General features: G+C 41.1%; 1 protein-coding gene across 1 annotated transcript in view; it reads right to left on the bottom strand.

Moving 5' to 3' along the window:
- Positions 1-1,566: 1,566 nt before the first annotated feature.
- Positions 1,567-22,332, bottom strand: part of LOC121386549 (epidermal growth factor receptor-like) — a 33,908-nt gene continuing 13,142 nt past the window's right edge. Inside the window, exons 8-14 of the mRNA XM_041517488.1 lie at positions 21,116-21,193; positions 20,706-20,738; positions 18,536-18,901; positions 15,384-15,527; positions 11,974-12,051; positions 6,724-6,845; positions 1,567-4,519 (exon numbers count right to left, since the gene is read on the bottom strand). Of these exons, the coding sequence (XP_041373422.1) occupies positions 4,418-4,519; positions 6,724-6,845; positions 11,974-12,051; positions 15,384-15,527; positions 18,536-18,901; positions 20,706-20,738; positions 21,116-21,193 (923 nt within the window). The 3' untranslated portion in view covers positions 1,567-4,417. The remainder of the gene's footprint in view (positions 4,520-6,723; positions 6,846-11,973; positions 12,052-15,383; positions 15,528-18,535; positions 18,902-20,705; positions 20,739-21,115; positions 21,194-22,332) is intronic.

Genomic DNA, 22,332 nt, shown 5'->3' with positions numbered 1-22,332 from the left:
TCAGGATGCATGAATTTTATCGATTATTTTTGCACTGTTAATCGTCGACAACGTGAAATTCAATTTGCACGTGCATGCATGGTTCGACATGTCCCATGTAGTATTCGGTCAATTTGTTTTACTTGTCTTACTGACATTGTTGTCAAGTGAACGAAAACGCTTCAAAATTTGTAAAAAAAATTAACGTTTTTTACATTGTAGCATTTTTAGTATGCCAAGAATACCCAAAAATTTACGCGAACGGGCGATTGGCATGCTTGATGCTGGCATGTCGACAGAAGACGTTGCAAGGCATGATGGGAGTTCTAGTCGAGCGATACGAAATCTTCGCGTAAGATTTCGAACGACAAGAAGCACCAACGACTTGCCACGTCGTGGACGTCCACGTGTTACAACGCGTGGTCAAGACCGCTATATCATGAACACGCATTTGCGCCATCGATTCCAAACTGCCACTGCTACTGCTGCTAACACACCTGGGCTTCATAATAACCGAATCAATGGGCAAACTGTTCGTAATCGTCTGCGGGAGAACGGTTTACATGCACGACGTCCTTACGTCGGATGCGTTTTAACGCAACGTCATCGTCTAAATCGTCTTAATTGGGCACGTGTACACACACTCGTTGGATACGGCGACGCTGGAATACCGTTCTTTTTTCGGATGAATCCAGATTTTCTTTACAACGTGGTGATGGCAGGGTGCGCGTCTACCGTAGGAGAAATGAACGCTATGCTGACTGTTGTGTTCTTGAACGAGATCGTTTCGGGGATGGGGGTTCTGTCATGGTCTGGGCAGCCATTGGCCATGGTTATCGTTCACCACTAGTCGTCATTGATGGCAATTTAAATGCTCAACGTTACCGCGATGACATTCTCGCTCATCACGTCATTCCTCTATTCCATAACAACGCCAACATTTCGATTTTTCAGCATGATAATGCCACCTCTCATACAGCTAGAGACACTGTAAATTTTCTTAGGACAAATAACATTGATTTCATTGATGACTGGCCCGCTAAAAGTCCTGATTTCAACCCCATCGAGCATGTCTGGGATAGTCTGGACAGACGATTGAGGCGTCGTCCCAACCCACCCGCTAACGTCAACGAACTTCGTCAAGCGCTCATTCAGGAATGGAGTGGTCAATTCAAGAGGTGGTCATACCCGTTATTAAGTGGGTGGATTTTTTTTTTAACCCCTACCACACTTGGTCAAAATTTCTCCCAGTTTCTGTTAACCTATGGCCATGATTTTTGCACCAAACGATGCATCACGGAACACTCTTTAAACGCATATATAACAATTATTCCCCCGGTTTGGTTTCATCAAGTTATGTTCAAGCAAAGTTAGCGGAAGTTTCTTATTTTGTTCAGTATATATATATATATATATATATATATATATATATATATATATATATATATATATATATATATATCGTATAACCGGAAATGTTCGTGGTCTAAAATGTTCGTGGTTTGGGGACTAAAAACATTTCGAGGTGGGTTTTTTGAGGTTTTACAAACTTCAAATGTTAGTTTTAATTTCGTGGTTTAACAAATATGGTTTGCGAAAATATTGCTATACATACATACATATATACATACATACATACATATACATGCACATACCGAAAAGTCGAAAAGTATAAATAACTGAGTATTTCACTGAATATTTTTGTATAGAAATGTAATATACATATTAAGTATGTTGACAAATTACTTATTGGTAAGAACTAGAAGACGAAATTGAATAAAATGCATTTGAAGTAAAAAGCATAACTTGGTCTTTATTACAACACAGCATTGCATATAAACATTGTTTTGCACATGTTGCTTGAACTTGTCTCCCTGTAAAAACCAACTGGGTTTTTTTTAATTATTATTATTTATTATGTCAATTTGCTACAAGAAGTAATGTTGAAAAAAAAAACAATTGTGCAAAAACGGCCAGTTGTGTTGGGTTGTTTTCATTCATTTTATTTACTTTTCCCTCCAATTTGAACAATATCTTCTTTCAGTTACATTTGTTACCAATATGTCATTTGTCCACATACATCATACATGAGTTGAATATCAGCACGTTTCCAGCTAGAGTGAAACGACAAGACATAATATGTGCCTTGTCAGCTCAGGTGGACTAACAGCACGTATCTGACTAGAACAATAGCACGTTTCCAGCTAGAGTGAAACGACAAGACATAATATGTTCCTTGTCAGCTCAGGTGGACTAACAGCACGTATCTGACTAGAACAATAGCACGTTTCCAGCTAGAGTGAAACGACAAGACATAATATGTGCCTTGTCAGCTCAGGTGGACTAACAGCACATATCTGACTAGAACAATAGCACGTTCCCAGCTAGAGCAGAACAACATGACACATATCTGTCCCATATATCGTTCAGCTAGGGTGGAACAACAGCACATATTTATCCTGTATATATGTCAGCTAGGATGGAACAACAGGACATATTTGTCCCGTATATCTTTCTACTAGGGTGGAACAACAACACATATGTTTCCTGTATACATGTCAGCTAGGGTAGAACAACATGACACATATCTGTCAGCTAGGGTGGAACAACATGACACATATCTGTCAGCTAGGGTGGAACAACATGACACATATCTGTCCAATATATCTGTCAGCTAGGGTGGAACAACAGCACATATCTGTCCCATATATCGTTCAGCTAGGGTGGAACAACAGCACATATTTATCCTGTATATATGTCAGCTAGGATGAAACAACAGGACATATTTGTCCCGTATATCTTTCTACTAGGGTGGAACAACAACACATATGTGTCCTGTATACATGTCAGCTAGGGTAGAACAACATGACACATATCTGTCAGCTAGGGTGGAACAACATGACACATATCTGTCCAATATATCTGTCAGCTAGGGTGGAACAACAGCACATATCTGCCCTGTATATATGTCAGCTAGGGTGGAACAACAGCACATATTTGTCCTGTATATATGTCAGCGAGGGTGGAACAACAGGACATATTTGTCCCGTATATCTTTCTACTAGGGTGGAACAACAACACATATCTGTCCTGTATATATGTAAGCTAGGGTGGAACAACATGACACATATCTGTCAGCTACGGTGGAACAACATGCCACACATCTGTCCAATATATCGGTCAGCTAGGGTGGAACAACAGCACATATTTGTCCTGTATATATGTCGGCTAGGGTGGAACAACAGCACATATTTGTCCTGTATATATGTCAGTACGGTGGAATAACAAATATATATTTGTTCCGTATATCTTTCAGCTAAGGTGCAACAACAGGACATATCTGCCCAGTATATCTGTCAGCTAGGGTGGAACAACATGACACATATCTGTCCAATATATCTGTCAGCTAGGGTGGAACAACATGACACACATCTGTCCAATACATCTGTCAGCTAGGGTGGAACAACATGACACATATCTGTCCAGTATATCTGTCCGCTAGGGTGGAACAACATGACACATATCTGTCAGCTAGGGTGGAACAACATGACACATCTGTTAGCTAGAGTGGAACAACATGACACATATCTGTCCAGTATATCGGTCAGCTAGGGTGGAACAACAGGACATATCTGTCCAGTATATCTTTAAGCTAGGGTGGAACAACATGACACATATCTGTCAGCTAGGGTGGAACAACATGACACATATCTGTCCAGTATATCTGTCAGCTAGTGTGGAACAACATGACACACATCTGTCAGCTAGGGTGGAACAACATGACACATATCTGTCCAGTATATCTGTCAGCTAGGGTGGAACAGCAGGACTTATCTGTCCAGTATATCTTTCAGCTAGGGTGGAACAACATGACATATCTGTCAGCTAGGGTGGAACAACATGACACATATCTGTCAGCTAGGGTGGAACAACATGAAACATATCTGTCAGCTAGGGTGGAACAACATGACACATATCTGTCCAATATATCTGTCAGCTAGGGTGGAACAACATGACACATATCTGTCAGCTAGGGTGGAACAACATGAAACATATCTGTCAGCTAGGGTGGAACAACATGACACATATCTGTCCAATATATCTGTCAGCTAGGGTGGAACAACATGACACATATCTGTCCAATATATCTGTCAGCTAGGGTGGAACAACATGACACATATCTTTCAGCTAGGGTGGAACAACATGACACATATCTTTCAGCTAGGGTGGAACAACATGACACATATCTTTCAGCTAGGGTGGAACAACATGACACACATCTGTCCAGTATATCTGTCAGCTAGGGTAGAACAACATGACACACATCTGTCCAGTATATCTGTCAGCTAGGGTGGAACAACATGACACACATCTGTCCAGTATATCTGTCAGCTAGGGTAGAACAACATGACACATATCTGTCCAGTATATCTGTCAGCTAGGGTGGAACAACAGCACATATCTGTCCGACTGGAAATGTATGTCGATCATATGGACAGCTTGACAGGCACTGATGCCCAAAGCGATAATCCTTGCATAGCTGAAAATAAAATCATTCAGTTAACCTATTGTTATTAAATCAGAAGTAAATATACAAGTACATTAAAAACGGGTAAAATCCCATAGCCATCCACGGTTCAGATATGCCCAGCCCTGGCCCCTGCCTCTGGTATGCTTCTTCCTGCCTCTGGTATGCCCGCCCAGCTCCTGCCTATGGTATGCCCTGCCCTGCTCCTGGCTCTGGAATGCCCCGCCCCTGCCCCTGCTATGCCCCGCCAATGCTATGCCCAGCCCCTGCCTCTGGTATGCCCTGCCCTGCCTCTGGTATGACCCACCCTGCCCCTGCCCCTGCCTCTGGTATGACCCGCTCTGGCCCCTGCCTCTGGTATAACCCGCCTTGCCTCTGGTATGACCCACCCTGCCCCTGCCCCTGCCTCTGGTATGACCCGCCCTGCCCCTGCCTCTGATATGACCCGCCCTGCCCCTGCCTCTGGTATGACCCGCCCAGCCCCTGCCCCTGCCTCTGGAATGACCCGCCCCTGCCCCTGCCTCTGGTATGAACCGCCCTGGCCCTGCCTCTGGTATGACCCGCCCTGCCCCTGCCTCTGGTATGACCAGCCCTGGCCCTGCCTCTGGTATGACCAGCCCTGCTCCTGCCTCTGGTATGACCTGCCCCTGCCTCTGGTATGACCAGCCCTGCCCCTGCCTCTGGTATGACCCGCCCTGCCCCTGCCTCTGGTATGACCAGCCCTGCCCCTGCCTCTGGTATGACCCGCCCTGCCCCTGCCTCTGGTATGACCCGCCCTGCCTCTGGTATGACCCGCCCAGCCCCTGCCTCTGGTATGAGCCACCCTGCCCCTGCCTCTGGTATGACCAGCCCTACCCCCTGTCTCTGGTATGACCCGCCCTGGGCCCTGCCTCTGGTATGACCCGCCCTGGCCCCTGCCTCTGGTATGACCCGCCCTGCCCCTGCCTCTGGTATGACCCGCCCTGCCCCTGCCTCTGGTATGACCTGACCCTGCCTCTGGTATGACCTGACCCTGCCTCTGGTATGACTAGTGACTTGGTCTAGGGTAGAATTCAAATAAAAACAAACTTTAAGTATATTTATTCCTGTCCTGGACGAAAGAGCCGGCGTATGTCGACACCTGCGTCCATGACAGGCGTGCACTGCAACAGCTTACTCTGAATGTGCATCTGAAGCCCTATGACCTGACTTGACCTGACCTGACCTGTGTATTTATCGTTGCCATATTTAGTCTTGTGACCTACATTGGAGATGGTAGCCTACATTTAAATAGGAAAATGGTGTCTCACTTGAAGAAAATATAGATGATCTATTCTAAATGCTTATACAGTGAAACCTCTCAAGACCGGTCCCTCTGTAAACTGGAATCCCACGCCCCCCCCCCCCCCCCCCCCCCCCCCCCCCCCCCCCCCCAACAAAAAAAACCCGGACGTTTTACAGTCCCTTTTTGAAAACCAGTACAGAACGTAACCTCTCCAAACCAGATCAATCATAAACCGGACATTTACCTTGGTGTTAAGAGTGTCCAGTTTAGAGGAGTTCCACTAGATATATAGAGAATACTACATGAGTGGCCGTTAGATACCATTCATCTCACAGCGAGTTGTTTATATAGAGAATACTACATGAGTGGCCGTTAGATACCATTCATCTCACAGCGAGTTGTTTATATAGAGAATACTACATGAGTGGCCGTTAGATACCATTCATCTCACAACGAGTTGTTTATATAGAGAATACTACATGAGTGGCCGTTAGATACCATTCATCTCACAACGAGTTGTTTATATAGAGAATAATACATGAGTGGCCGTTAGATATCATTCATCTCACGAGTTGTTTAAAATGTATCTAACTAGCGAAAGTGAGTTTGATACGTTTTTAAACAACGAATGTATTATTTTATCTCTTACATATCCTCAAAAACAAGGTTTTAAGCAAATGTTAACATCTTTATGGACTAAAAGATATTTACAACCCGTTGCACCTTTACCTGACTTACGCGTAACAGACACATGGTTGTCAGGTTCACTATACGCCACCGTGCTAGTTTTTTTTTATTGGACATATGACATTGGTGACCTGGTCATCACATAGGAGCAGCCAGTCGTATGTCTTGAAATTGTTAACACACGTACGTGTGTAAACAACTATGTGATATAAAAAATAACGCATGGTGTTCTCACTAACGGGTGTGCAAGAAACTTCGATTCTACCTTGCAGTCGTTAGTAGTAGGACCGTCACAGGTGGATGCACACTGGGATCTGCAGCAGCCTAGCAAACCCAGGGCGAAGCAGCGCTGTGGACACGACGTGTGGCACTTCTTCGACGGCAGCACTGAAAGGAACAAACAGCAGCCTTTGTGGGACATATTTCAACACGCTTAAAGTGAACAAACAGCAGCCTTTGTGGACAGATTTAAACACGCTTAAAGTGAACAAACAGAAACCTTTGTGGGACAGATTTCAACACGCTTAAAGTGAACAAACAGCAGCCTTTGTGGACAGATTTAAACACGCTTAAAGTGAACAAACAACAGCCTTTGTGGGACATATTTCAACATGCTTAAAGTGAACAAACAGCAGCTTTTGTGGACAGATTTAAACACGCTTAAAGTGAACAAACAGCAGCCGTTGTGGGACATATTTCAACACGATTAAAGTGAACAAATAGCAGCCTTTGTGGGCAGATTTAAACACGCTTAAAGTGAACAAACAGCAGCCTTTGTGGGACATATTTCAACACGCTTAAAGTGAACAAACAGCAGCTTTTGTGGACAGATTTAAACACGCTTAAAGTGAACAAACAGCAACCTTTGTGGGACATATTTCAACACGCTTAAAGTGAACAAACAGCAGCCTTTGTGGACAGATTTAAACACGCTTAAAGTGAACAAACAACAGCCTTTGTGGGACATATTTCAACATGCTTAAAGTGAACAAACAGCAGCTTTTGTGGACAGATTTAAACACGCTTAAAGTGAACAAACAGCAGCCGTTGTGGGACATATTTCAACACGATTAAAGTGAACAAATAGCAGCCTTTGTGGACAGATTTAAACACGCTTAAAGTGAACAAACAGCAGCCTTTGTGGGACATATTTCAACACGCTTAAAGTGAACAAACAGCAGCTTTTGTGGACAGATTTAAACACGCTTAAAGTGAACAAACAGCAACCTTTGTGGGACATATTTCAACACGCTTAAAGTGAACAAACAGCAGTCTTTGTGGACAGATTTAAACACGCTTAAAGTGAACAAACAACAGCCTTTGTGGGACATATTTCAACATGCTTAAAGTGAACAAACAGCAGCCTTTGTGGACAGATTTAAACACGCTTAAAGTGAACAAACAGCAGCCTTGTGGGACATATTTCAACACGCTTAAAGTGAACAAACAGCAGCTTTTGTACACAGATTTAAACACGCTTAAAGTGAACAAACAGCAGCCTTTGTGGGACATATTTCAACACGCTTAAAGTGACACACGGCAGCCTTTGTGGGACAGATTAAAACACGCTTAAAGTGAACAAACAGCAGCCTTTGTGGGACAGATTTAAACACGCTTAAAGTGAACAAACAACAGCCTTTATGGGACAGATTTAAACACGCTTAAAGTGACACACCCTACCCCCCGCCTATTGCCGGTCTTTGTCGGACTGCCGGTGCTCTCTTGCACCTGTCAGTGCAGGCGGTCCCTTCTCTCCCCACCCCCATCCTTTCCTGTCCTGGGCCTCGTTCCACGAAGCGATCTTAGTCCTAAGATCACCGTAAGTGCATAGGGTAGCTATGCGCTTAAGGTAATCTTAGGGCTAAAATCGCTTCGTGGAACGGGGCCCTGGACGGAGGAGCCGGCTGAGGTCAACATCTGTGCCCAGGACAGGCGTGCGCTACAACAGCTTGCTCTGAATGTGCACGTTAAACTCTCTGACCTGACCTGACCTGACCTGACCTGACAGACCCTAATTTTTAAACAGTACGACATAGTTTTCACTATTAAAGCCGTTTTGGGTCATTTAAATTGGAAGTATTTTATTTTATTATTTAGAATATTCATTTTCGTACACCTGAAGTGGTTCTGGTCATCATGGTGGGTTTTTTTAATACCCCCAGATGCATTGTCAGGTACGGCAGAAGCAAGTAAACATTGTGGGTTGGGGTAGGTGGTTGACAGATCGAGGGCGTAAAGCAAAGTTTTTAGGGATATGCTCCCCCGTAAAATTGTGAAAACTACATGTCCTGAAATGCAATTTCCTGCATTCTACAAGTAAAATTCATCTCAGCATCAACAAACAATATTTTGGATTCGCCGTTCTTGATTGTCCATAATTCTAAAAAACGCACGTTCATCTGAGAAGTAATGGTTATCGAGACAAGCTTTAGTTATTTTTAGACGGTATTTCCCTGTTTAGACATCACAGACTTTAGCTTCTCTCTGTTATAACTTTATCCAAATATGTTGCAGGTTTGTAGATTAACTAAACTTAGTGTCCATTATCACGAGCTGAAACTTGAGTCTGCGTCTTTAACAGTTTGACATAGGGTCTCCACGATTACTCGGGAACAGGATCGAGTACCCGTACCCGCATTAATTTTTGCAGTAATAATCGGCAATACAAGTTACACTATAAATATACTCTTCAAAAAAAAAGTAGGGGAACTCTAATAAGAATTGACAATTGCTAAAATTGTAAGGTATATTAGCTGTGGAGAATGGCTATATGATAATAGTGAATTAATTGGGCAAACATTACAACCGGTATTAAAGTATTACAGTAGGTTTTATGACCACCGAAGATCTTGAAGGACGATTGGGGTCAGAAGTGAAATTTGAAAGTTGATGGGGGTTTTTTATCAATAGCAAATTCAAACAATAAAAATGACTAAAAACAAAACAAAACTGTATAATCAACAGAATGAAAAAGATTGACAGAAACAATGTTCCACTGTGATTAATGGACCTTCCTGGAAATTGTCAAAATCGAGAATGACACCCCACGCACGTGTACGCGACAACTGCATGATGCATGTGCAAACTATGAAATGTATTTCGGTGTGTTGATAAACAGACCTGAACGTTCTTTACTAGGATGTCTGTGGTCAAAACGTATGTTCGGTCTAATAGTTGATATTAACATTAATATTTCAGGTTCCCCTACTTTTTTTGAAGAGTATATATGGTCATGCGCTAGTTTCTCTTTTTAATCTGGCCATCCGTCACAATACTGAACGTATCAACCGGTTTCTAAATGCAATTCAATGGCATGATTTGGCATTCATGTTCAGTGCTGGAATTAAGATGCATAATACTATTTCACTTTATTCCCTAGTCTCATTAGTATCTAGTGAGGTCTAGTAAGTGTCGGGTACTCCGGTCCGGGTCAAGGTTGACCCTCGAGTACTCAGTCCAATGTTTTGGATTCGTGGAGGCCCTATTTTACACCATGTTTAGTTCGTGTTACAAGTGATAACATACACAGGCAAAGTAATTAAGCACCTTCTGAAATAATTTACCTTTCCATAAAGATGATATGGAAGTTTTCTTTGATTTATACCTAGAGAGGCCTTCCATTTGAGTTAAAAGTTTGTTTTGTTTAACGACACCACTAGAGCACATTGATTTATTAATCATCGGCTATTGCATGTCAAACATTTGGTAATTTTGACACATAGTCTTAGAGAAGAAACCCGCTACATTTGTTTCCATTAGTAGCAAGAGGTCTTTTATATGCACCATCCCACAGACAGGATAGCACATACCACGGCCTTTGATAGCTGGATGGCTGGAAAGAGAAATAGCCCATCGACGGGGATCGATCTGAGACCGACCGCGTACCAAACAAGCACTTTACCACTGAACTACGCCCCCCCCCCCCTCCACTCTATCTAGAGGAATCAGGTTGCCACAGTTACCTGTTGATCGTATCCGATGACTCAGTGTAGATATCAAAAAGAAGGGTAAGGGCAGTACCGTAGCTAGCGGGGGGGGGGGGGGGGGGTCAAGGGGGATAAATAAATAAATTAAAAAAAATATATAATAATAATAATAATAATAATAATAATAATAATAATAATAAATAAATAAATAAATAAAAATAAATAAATAAAAAGTCCTAGCTACGGCCTGTTAAATGCTGTCATGCGTCCATTCGTTACGGACGTTTCGGTGTGTGGTTGCCTGTATGATATTACAATGGACGTTTTCTAACAGAAATGGTCAATTATATCTTATATATAGAACTTTTCAGATCCATATCTACTGCGGCTCCAATTTTACCTCGAATACAATAGTCAAAATCGTTCAACCGGATTGTGATTGGACTGCAGATAAAGCCCAGCACACACCGTGACGATTAGCCCTCGTCCAACGTGTGTTAAGAACTGACAACAGAGCCAGATCCAGGATTTAAAACAAATTGGGGGAGATACTAATACAGTTCACGAGTGGAGGTAAAACTATTCAACAAACGGAGCGGGATGTAGCCCAGCGGTAAAATGCTCACTTGATGCGCGGTTGATATAGGATCGATCCCCGTCAGTGGGCCCCTTGGGCTATTTCCCGTGCAGCCAGTGCACCACGACTGGTATATTAAAGTCCGTGGTGCATATAAAAGATCCCTTGCTACTAATGGAAAAATATAGCGGGTTTCCTCTCTAAGACTATAGTATGTCCGAATTATCAAATGTTTGACATTCAATAGCCGATTATTAATAAATATATGTGCTCTAGTAGTGTCGATAAACACTCTTCTTCTTTTTTTTGCTCTCCACAAAGGCATTGATAAGGTTAGACTATACCAATTAAACTCCCATAGGCGATCATGTTAACGTTTGTGTTTAAAAACACTATATGCAATATATCAACCAAACTATGACCCATAAATATCAGTACTACAACCCCTACCTCAAAGTATTAACTGCAGAAAATGGTACCTTTCATGGCTCATTTTCGCTATAACACCCCGCTATAAGTTTCGCACAAAATTTGAGTTGGGTTTTTTTACAGGTACCCCATACATGTTCCAAGCACAAGGCTACTTGACAGTGGTACTACATCAAATAAAATTGTATACGTTTTTAGCCCAGATGAAACTTTCTTTTTTTTTACAACCAAAACACTCACATTTATAATCAATCACAGGACTTGTGGTGTTAACTCTATCAAAAGTTCGGTGCACCTCGAACTTTGACCCAGCCAGAAATTAATTGGTTTAGTACTACCAAAAAGGGGCACTAAAGACAGGCGAGGGAAGAGGTTCACTAGACCTCTGTGACCCTTCTCTGGATCCGCCAATGGCCACTGAAGGAAGACATTGCGCTTGAAAAGTAATGGACGAACACACACGGGGCCGCATTTACGAAGCCTGTTTATGTCTTACACGCGTGTAACTACATACAGTTACAACGCTCATAAGCATGCGTTTAAAGAAAAACAGACTTTGTAAATTCGGCCCCATGTAGTTTACCTCGTTGACAGAGTCGTGTTGACTGACCCCAGCATCGTTTCACACCCTCGACTTCACACACAGACGGACAGACGTCACCTGAAATTTTTTTAATAATAATAATAATAATAATAATTACTTCATAAATTACATCCAGGCTTTCTGCACTGGTCTTCCTCTAAAAGCAACCATTTAAAAAAAATTATTTGCTGCCTTTTTTTTCCTCTCTTTTTTTTGGGTCTTTTTCTTCTTCTTTTTTCAATATTCCATGATAAGTAATGCTGAACTAATTCTCTTTTATTGCGAAAAAGAAACAAGTTGTGTTTTTGTTTTGTTTGTTTCAAACACATTTTATTAGATTTATATTTTCCCGAACAAACTCTTCTTTCAGGTCCAGTTGTTACCAATATGTCATTTGTCAACATGCTTAATATATAAGATTTGAAATTTCTATAAGAGAATATTAGTGAAATACCTAGTGCACGGGGCACGTTAAGTCAATACTTTTCTTAACGCGCGTGTCGAGTTGCTTCCCTCTACTTAGCAAATTTAAAATGGCGGGGATATTTTCAAGTTGTCGTTGAAGATGATGCAAGTACTTCAATCGGGATTTAGTGAGTATGGTAGGTTATACACTTTTGGTTTGTGTGTCCATTTGTTGCACTATTTCGGTTGAGAAACGGTTGAAACATGGTGCCACAAGTTTTGAATACAGGCTATATATATATATATATATATATATATATATATATATATATATATATATACATGTATATAAAATATCCCTTGCTGCTAATCGTAAAGAGTAGCCCATGAAGTGGCGACAGCGGGTTTTCTCTTTCAGTATCAGTGTGGTCCTTAACCATATGTCCGAAGCCATATAACCGTAAATAAAATGCGTTGAGTTCGTCGTTAAATATAGGGTATAGTGTATGTAACAAGATCCGGACGTAGTAAAAACCACACTTACTACGTCCCTCCGGACTATAAAATACACACTGCGTCATTTATGCATCAAAAGGGCGGGACGTATCCCAGTGGTAAGGCACTCGCTCGATGCGCGGTCGGTGTGGTATCGGTCCCAGTCGGTGGGCCCATTGAGCTATTTGTCGTTCCAGTCAGTGCACCACGACTGGTATATCAAAGGTTGTGGTATGTACTACCCTGTCTGTGGGATGGTGCATATAAAAGATCCCTTGCTGCTAATCGAAAAGAGTAGCCCATGAAGTGGCGACAGCGGGTTTTCTTTCTCAATATCTGTGTGGTCCTTAACCATAAGTTCGACACCATATAACCGTAAATAAAATGTGTTAAGTGCGTCGTTAAATAAAACATTTCCTTCCTCAGTAGATATGATATAGTTGTCGTCTGTAGAATAGGATTTCAATCACTGGCGAAGGTGGAAATGTCTCTCCCAATCACATCTCGCTTGTGTTTTGTCATGTCATGTCATAGGGTTTTACGTGCACATTCAGAACAAGCTGTTGTAGCGCACGCCTGTCGTGGGCACAAGAGCCGGCCTTGGCCGGCTCCTCCGTCCATGACAGGAAAGGTTGGGGGAGGGTAGAGGAGGGACCGCCTGCACTGGCAGGTGCAAAGGAGCACCAGCAGCCCGACCGAATCGGTAGCAGGCGGGTGGGGGTGGTGGTGGTGCTATGGAATTTTGAATGGAGCCGTTAATGCCAAAGAGAAAGTGGTGCGCAATTTTGATTGAGGAAGTTTGGCGCAATTTTGAACGGTCAGTCGAAAGGTAAATGGCTGAGCTAATATAGGTTTTGATATTAGTGAATCGAGAGTAGCTTGTGTTTTGTTTTTTACCACCTTTTATATCCGTTTCTCGTCACATAACACATGTACAAGAGTGTTGGTGCCCCATCCCTATAAAATGCTGGTTACGCCAGTGATCGATACCGGCCTCGGTGGTGTCGTGGTTAAGCCATCGAATATAAGACTGGTAGGTACAGGGTTCGCAGCCTGGTACCGGCTCCCACCCAGAGCGAGTTTTAATGACTCAATGGGTAGGTGTAAGCAGTGCCGGATTTATAAGGGGGAAAAGGGGGCAATTGCCCCGGGCCCCCCTGCCAGAGCCCCCCCCCCCCCCCCACGCCCCTCGACTAAGGACTTCCTTTATAAAACAAATGTAATAATTATAAAATTAGTTCTTTTTTTTTATTTGTCATGTAATTTAATTTCTATGTTGAGGACCCCCCGAACCTAAAGTGCCCTGGGCCCCTGTCCCGTGGCCCCCCCCCCCCCCCCCTCCCTCCCCCCAAAGGTCTAAATCCGGCCCTGGGTATAAGACCACTACATCCTCTTCTCTCTAACTAACCACTAACAATTAACAACTAACCCACTGTCCTGGACAGACAGCCCAATTAGCTGAGGTGTGTGCCCAGGACAGCGTGCTGGAACATTAATTGGATATAAGCACGAAAATAAGTTGAAAGGAAATGAATGATCGATTTGGTGATATATATATACCCTAAAGCACATACATAGTAAGTAGCAAGTATTCACGTCCCTGTTCGTTTTTACTTGCCAACCCTACCGCTTCACGTGGTTGGCTACCGATTTCTTTACTGTTCTACCGCTTACCGCCTTTCAAAGCTCTCCTACCACTTTCATCAATTCTGTTTTTAAAGTAAAAAAGAAAGAAAATTTAAGCTTTATAATTGCGTCTGGTTTAAATGGACATCAAATAATGATTAATCCAGCTTATTTCAGTAGGCCTAGCTACTAGACAGCACTCCGGCTAGTGAGTCATGACTAGGTCTAGAGTATATCGCCACGTCATTGTAACCTGATTCCCTCAGTTTCTGCTTGCGGCCTCTATCGGGAAACTTTATATTCACAACTAAAAGCGGCGCTTTGGTTGGCTGCACATAAACTACTGACCAATCGAAACACAAGAAACACATCACTCTCGGCACCACTTGTAAAGTCACAGTGAAGTGAAGGTAATTAACAAGGTATACAGTAGTGTTAGGTTGTTCAAATTTCTTAATAATACCTGTAATTCTACCTATTTTTGCATTTTTTTATGAATAAATACATAAAACCAGTGATGTACTTTCTTTGAAAAAATTGCTACAAAGTGCCACCAGATTCATTTAAAGTCTTGATTTAACAAAATCGCCCCCCCCCCCCCCCCCCCCCCCCCACAAGCTCCCTCACAGTGCACCTACCACTTTCTAATTCTAAAATATTGGCAAGTATGAATAATTGTTGGAACGTCCTTAGATTCCTGCTGTTTTAACGATGATCTATCGGATTCAACCAAAGTAAATTAATTCTGTTAATTTTATCCCCAGAAGAAACAAAATACACTGACTACAATTTTATTGATTATTAATACCACACTTGAATTTTAGTAGGCCTACTTATCATTTTCAGTGGTTACTGCAAATCTGACCAATGGAAAAAGATCTTACATTTCTGTGAAAATGCCGTGACGCCGTCTGAGGTGTCCATGGTTACAGCAGCGTACCTGCCTCCTGTGATTGAGTCCCAGTGTATTGTGTGCACGTAACACAACGTGGGATTTTGTGAGAATATGATTCGTCCCCTTGAAATTTCTGAAATTAAGAAATGGTAAAACATATGAAATTTCAGAAATTAAGAAATGGTAAAACATGAAATTTCTGAAATTAAGAAGTGGTAAAATATATGAAATTTCTAAAATTAAGAAGTGATTTTATATATGAAATGTCTGAAATTAAAAAGTGTAATACATGAAATGTCTGAAATTAAGAAGTGCTAAAATATATAACATTAAATTTTCTGAAATTAAGAAGTGCTAAAGTATGAAATGTCTGAAATTAAGAAGAGCTAAAATATATCAATTTTCAGAAATTAAGAAATGCTAAAATATATGAAATTTCTAAAATTAAGAAGTGCTAAAATATGAAATGTCTGAAATTAAGAAGTGCTAAAATATATGAAGTGTCTGAAATTAAGAAGTGCTAAAATATGAAATGTCTGAAATTAAGAAGTGCTAAAATATATGAAATGTCTGAAATTAAGAAGTGGTGTAATATATGAAATTTCAGAAATTAAGAAATGGTAAAATATGAAATGTCTGAAATTAAGAAGTGCTAAAATATATGAAATGTCTGAAATTAAGAAGTGCTAAAATATACAGAACACCAAAAAGAAAAGCGAATATAATTTTCAGCTGAAACATTAAAGCGACAGACCACAATTTTTAAAACACTATCGCGTATTTGTTTTCTATTAGATCCGTTTTTTGATATTTTACAATTAAAATCAGACATTAATTACACTGTATTGTTTAGATTATCCATGTCCTTAAAGGCATACTGCCACAGACCACTGACCTGTTTCATGGCCTAACAAAGTATTACTTAAAAATATATATATTTGATTTGTCCCTAAACGTACTTTATTCAACCATCTACGTAACCACCATACTCCATTTAGTGATGATATTTTGTAAAAATAATTGAATTATGGCAATGGTCCATAATTCAAAAACTAAAATTGCCGAGAGGGTTGACATAGATTTCACTCCATCATGGTTCAGTTAAGGTGATGCGATAGCTAGATTTGGTTTCCAACAATTAATGTAATTTTTAGTTATTATCCATTATTAGAGAAATGAGGTCCTTAAATCCGTGACAGTATGCCTTTAATGTATAGGGAGATAAAACGGGACTTTACGATCAGTTCGTTCTATGCAGTAGTTCGTTCTAAGCATGAAGTGTACTGTAATATTCCCCAGATAAAAAAAATTTGTGTAAAAATAGTAATGGCAATGGTCCATAATTCAAAATCGAAACTGAGAGGGTTCTGGATTTTACTCCATCATGATGTCAAAGTGACTGGTTTGGTCTATAATGTAATTTTTATTTATTATTCATTAAAAGAGAAATAAGGTCCTGTGACAGTATGTCCTTAAATCGAAACTTTTCTGGTCCATCATTCATTCTAAACACACTTTTCTCCGAGACGAGGTCTAGTCTATTTTTAGGGGACATTTCCCGTTTCAAAGAAATTTCCATTGTAATTTTGTACATATGTGTAACAGGTTTCTACATTAAAAAAAATTAGTGTCCATTTTTACAGGCTCAAACCGTGGGTCTGCAACTTTAAATTTCGATTTTGTTAAAAAATATCACACATAACATTGAGATTTAATAGGCTGCACACTACATACCAAGCTGCATACTACATATCAATGTAAAAAATGAATGAATGAATGAATTAATTAATTAATGTTTAATGACACCCCATCACAAAACAGCTCCATACTGTATTACAAAGCTGGCATAGATCTGTCAGTCCACTGATCCAAAGTAGCCCATCTCATTTCTGTAGGTAACCACCTGCCTTGTCTATACCTCACCCCTAAATCCGCCCATCTATACTACCTTTCAAAGTTGGCGTCTGTAACCACACTAGTCCAAAGAAGCATCCACTGTCTTGCCCACCCCTTCCAAATCCGCCCATCTATACTACCTTTAAAAGCTGGCATCTGTAACCACACTAGTCCAAAGAAGCATCCACTGTCTTGCCCACCTCTCCCAAATCCGCCCATCTATACTACCTTTCAAAGCTGGCATCTGTAACCACACTAGTCCAAAGAAGCATCCACTGTCTTGCCCACCCCTCCCAAATCCGCCCTTTCAAAGCTGGCATCTGTAACTCCACTAGTCTAAAGAAGCCCCCACTGTCTTGTCCACCCCCTCCCAAATCCGCCCATCTATACCACCTTTCAAAGCTGGCATCTCCCCAATCGTAAACCCGCCCATCTATACTACATATCAAAGCTGGCATCTGTAGCGCCACTAATCCAAAGGAGCCCTTCTCGTTTCTGCCTTGTCCACCCTCTCCACCCTAAATCCAATCTAATTAAAATTAGCTCCACTATTACATGTGGATCTAACACCAGCCAGTTGGAGCCCATGTCCACCAATCAAAACCTTACTTGCAGAATCCTGCCAGTGATTTAAAAATAATTTGAAAACATTCCGAATTATCCTGAGGGTATACGATATGTTTCATGTGAATTACGAATGCCTTATTTAGACCAGTAGAACTAATTTTAATCGGATTGCTAACAACACTGCGTAGTCCCCAATGTCCAGGTAACATTTCGTCTGTAAATAATAATTTAATATTGACCAATCACACTTCGCCTTTTATAACGTTATTTGGGAGCATACAAATTCTAAAAATATCGGGCGAGTCTATTTTAGTGGCCGCAGTACAGCGAACCATACCAATACGTACGGGGTGGGTTATCAGTCTTCAATTTTACATTAAAAATTATTTATTTATTTATAAAAATAAAAAAATAATAAATCAGTCTTCAGTTTTACATTATAAATTATTTATTTTATAAAATAAAACATGTTTTAAGGCATTCGTAATTCACACGAAACATGTCGTATACCCTCAGGATAATTCGGAATGTTTTCAAATTATTTTTAAATCACTGGCAGGATTCTGCAAGTAAGGTTTTGATTGGTGGACATGAGCTCCAACTGGCTGGTGTTAGATCCACATGTAATAGTGGAGCTAATTTTAATTAGATTGCCCTAAATCCGCCCATCTATACTACCTTTCAAAGCTGGCATCTGTAATTCTACTAATCCGAAGTAGCCCTTCTCGTTTCTGCTGTAGGTTACGAGCACGGCCAGACTGGAGCGGTCGTTGAAGAGGTCAAACGTCGTATTGCCGCGGATGATCTCCAGCCGGGTTAGCGGGACGACCTCCACGTGCGATATCAGCGCTATCAGCACGTAGCCCGTGACGTAACGGATGTGCTCGAGGAAGCTGAGGTCATAGTGAATGGCGGGGTCTCGCAGGTGGGTTATTTCCAGGTTACCGTGGACGTACGTGCAGTACCTGTAGTGGCTCTTCATCCAGTCGTAGTGCTTCTGTAATGAGCCCACGTAGCTGAGGCCCATGTTGGTGCCGTGACATTCTGTGGGCAAATGGAGTTTAAAGCTATCATAATAATTTGTTACACGCCCGTTTGGTGAGAACATCATTCGATATTTGTGTATCGCATGGCAATAACACACATATGTGAGAACATCATGTGATATTTATGATATCGCATGGCAATAACGCACATATGTGAGACCACCATGTGATATTTATGATGTCACATAGCAACAACACACACATATATATATATATATATATGAGTACATCATATGATATTTATGATATCACATGACAATAACACACATGTGAGACCACAATGCGATATTTATATCACATGGCAATAACACACGTGAATACATCGTTCGATATTTATGATATCGCATGGCAATATCACACGTGTGAGAACATCATGTGATATTTATGATATCACATGACAATAACACACACGTGAGACCATGTGATATTTTTGATATCGCATGGCAATAACACACATATGTGAGACAACTATGTGATATTTATGATATCACATGACAATAAACACATATGTGAGACCACCATGTGATATGTATGATAGCACATGGCAATAACATATATATGTGAGTACATCATGTGATATTTTATATCACATGACAATAACACACATATGTGAGACCAACATGTAATATTTATATCACATGACAATAACACATATATGTGAGTAAATCAGGTTATATGTATATCACATGCCAATAACACATATGTGAGTACATCATGTGATATTTGTTATATCACATGACAATAACACACATATGTGAGACCATCATGTGACATTTATATCACATGGCAATAACACATATATGTGAGTACATCATGTGATATTTATGATATCACATGGCAATACCACACATATATGTGTGTAGCTCGAGTGTCCTCTAGCGTTAGTTTGGTATATGTGAGAATAACGCTAGGGATACCTGATTAGTCTACACACGTCTGATGGCATGTTCAAGCTATATCGGCTTTGTCCGAAAAAAGAAGCCATTTTTAAGACATTAACTGTAACAGCTAAACGACACCACACTTTGATTAATTAATCATCGGCTATTGGATGTCAAACATTTGGTAAATCAGAGGAAGGCCGCTATATTTTTCCTAATGCAGAAAAGGATCTTTTATATACACTTTCCCACAGACAGGAAAGCACATATCACGACCTTGTGGTGTACTGGATGGAACGAGAAAAACAGTTGAATGGATTCACCGAGGTGATTCGATTCTGCGACGCAAGCACCCCAAGCGAGCACTCAGCCGACTGAGCTAAATCCCGCTCTGTTCAGCCTTTTATATGCTGATATCTAAATACGAAGGAGCTGTCAAAACCAATTCAAAACTTTTCCTCCTGTTTTTGGCACCAACATGGGTGTTATTGATCGTAATACGGTAATTATTTTATATCATTTAGATTCAGCTTCACATTTAAAACCAAATGACCTCATTAGGAACCAAGCAGATACTTTGCGTTGCTTACTGATGCAATTCTTTAAGAACTCTACAATTCTACCACCCCAAATACCCGAAATAACTGTTATGCAAACCGGCCTCGGTGATGTCGTGGTTAAGCCATCGGACATAAGGTACGGGGTTCACAGTCCGGTACCGACTCCCACCCAGAGGAGTTTTAACGACTCAATGGGTAGGTGTAAGGTCACTACACCCTCTTCTTTCTCACTAACCTCTAACAATTAACAACTAACCCACTGTCCTGGACAGACAGCCCAGACAGCTGAGGTGTGTGCCCATGACAGCGAGCTTGAACTTTAATTGGATATAAGCAATAAAATGAAGCAAGTTGTACTCACCATTGTCTATAAAGTTATTATCGTAATCTGCAACTGAAAGTAATAATATATTTAATATCTAACTTTAAACTGAGAGACGGGAGAGAGAGGTGGGGAACAAACAGAGGAGGAGAGAGGGGGAAGATACAGAGAGAGAGAGAGAGAGAGAGAGAGAGAGAGAGAGAGAGAGAGAGAGAGAGAGAGAGAGAGAGAGAGAGAGAGAGAGACGATGAAGAGAGGGGGGGGGGGGGACAAACAGATGGAGAGAGGAGAGGAGAGAAAAGTGATAGGGAGAGGTAAACGGAATGAATGAATGAATGTTTAACAACACCCCAGCAAGAAAAATACATCGGCAATATTGGGTGTCAAGAAGGGAGAGGTAAACTGAGGCACAGAGAGACAGACAGACAGGCGATGTAATGATCGAGTACCTTTTTGACAGTGTTTGTTCAGATGTCCCCAACAACGGCGTGTCTTGTCATTCTGACAGCTAGGCGAACAAGGCTTGCCTGAAAATAAACAACGCGCATCAAAAAGCATGGACACTCCACCAGACCCAAGCCAGCATTTAAACGTTTGATAATATGCAAGATTCGCCTCTGGAGAGTCCATAGGCCTAATTGCTCCCATTTGTGTACAGGGGCAGGCTGGGTTTTGCCCGAATTAAATGAAAATGCCCGAATCTGGGAAAAAAAATCATTTAATCATATTCGCATTAATACTAAACAACTATATAGGGCTATATAGGGCTGCAAACGAATCACTACGCATTTTGTAAACATGGATTACAACTAATTTTGAGGGTAGAATGATGGAAATACATGGTAAAAAGGTCTCGGGTTAGCACATTTTGGCCGAATATCTGTATAATTGTTGCCCGAATTTGAGGTTTTGTTCCATCCCTGTGTCGTACGCTTATGGGAGTGTCCAAGACAGTATCCATAATGACATCATGTCAACTAACCAGGAGGACATGATTCGGAGTCCAAGAGATGATGGTCGTAAATCTATTGAGCTTCGTGACAACTGTCCACTTTATAAATGTATTTATTATATAACATTTAGTGAAATATCTTAAAATATCAGTGAAATAAAAGCGTTATCAGTCACTCAGTGACGATACCACATTTTAGAGTGAAAATTTCACTGTTTCACTCTAAAATGTGTTATCAGTTCTGTAAGAAAACCGGAACTATTTTGCTGCTGGCATTTTAAAAATAAGGACCGGCCTCGGTGGCGTCGTGGTTAGGCCATCGGTCTACAGGATGGTAGGTACTGGGTTCGGATCCCAGTCGAGGCATGCGACTCCAAACCCTGAGTGAGTGCTCCGCAAGGCTCAGTGGGTAGGTGTAAACCACTTGCACCGACCAGTGATCCATAACTGGTTCAACAAAAGCCATGGTTTGTGCTATCCTGCCTGTGGGAAGCGCAAATAAAAGATCCCTTGCTGCTAATCGGAAAAGAGTAACCCATGTAGTGGCGACAGCGGGTTTCCTCTCAAACTCTGTGTGGTCCTTAACAATATGTCTGACGCCATATAACCGTAAATAAAAATGTGTTGAGTGCGTCGTTAAATAAAACATTTCTTTCTTTCTTTCTTTAAAAATAAAGGTAAATTGCCAAGAGTTATATAATAAAAAAAAAAAAA

This window comes from Gigantopelta aegis, chromosome 12 (assembly GCF_016097555.1).
Source record: "Gigantopelta aegis isolate Gae_Host chromosome 12, Gae_host_genome, whole genome shotgun sequence".
In the NCBI taxonomy this organism is placed as follows: Eukaryota; Metazoa; Mollusca; class Gastropoda; order Neomphalida; family Peltospiridae; genus Gigantopelta; species Gigantopelta aegis.
The sequence above is the reverse complement of the archived record's forward strand: the minus strand, read 5'-3'. Positions and strand labels throughout refer to the sequence as shown.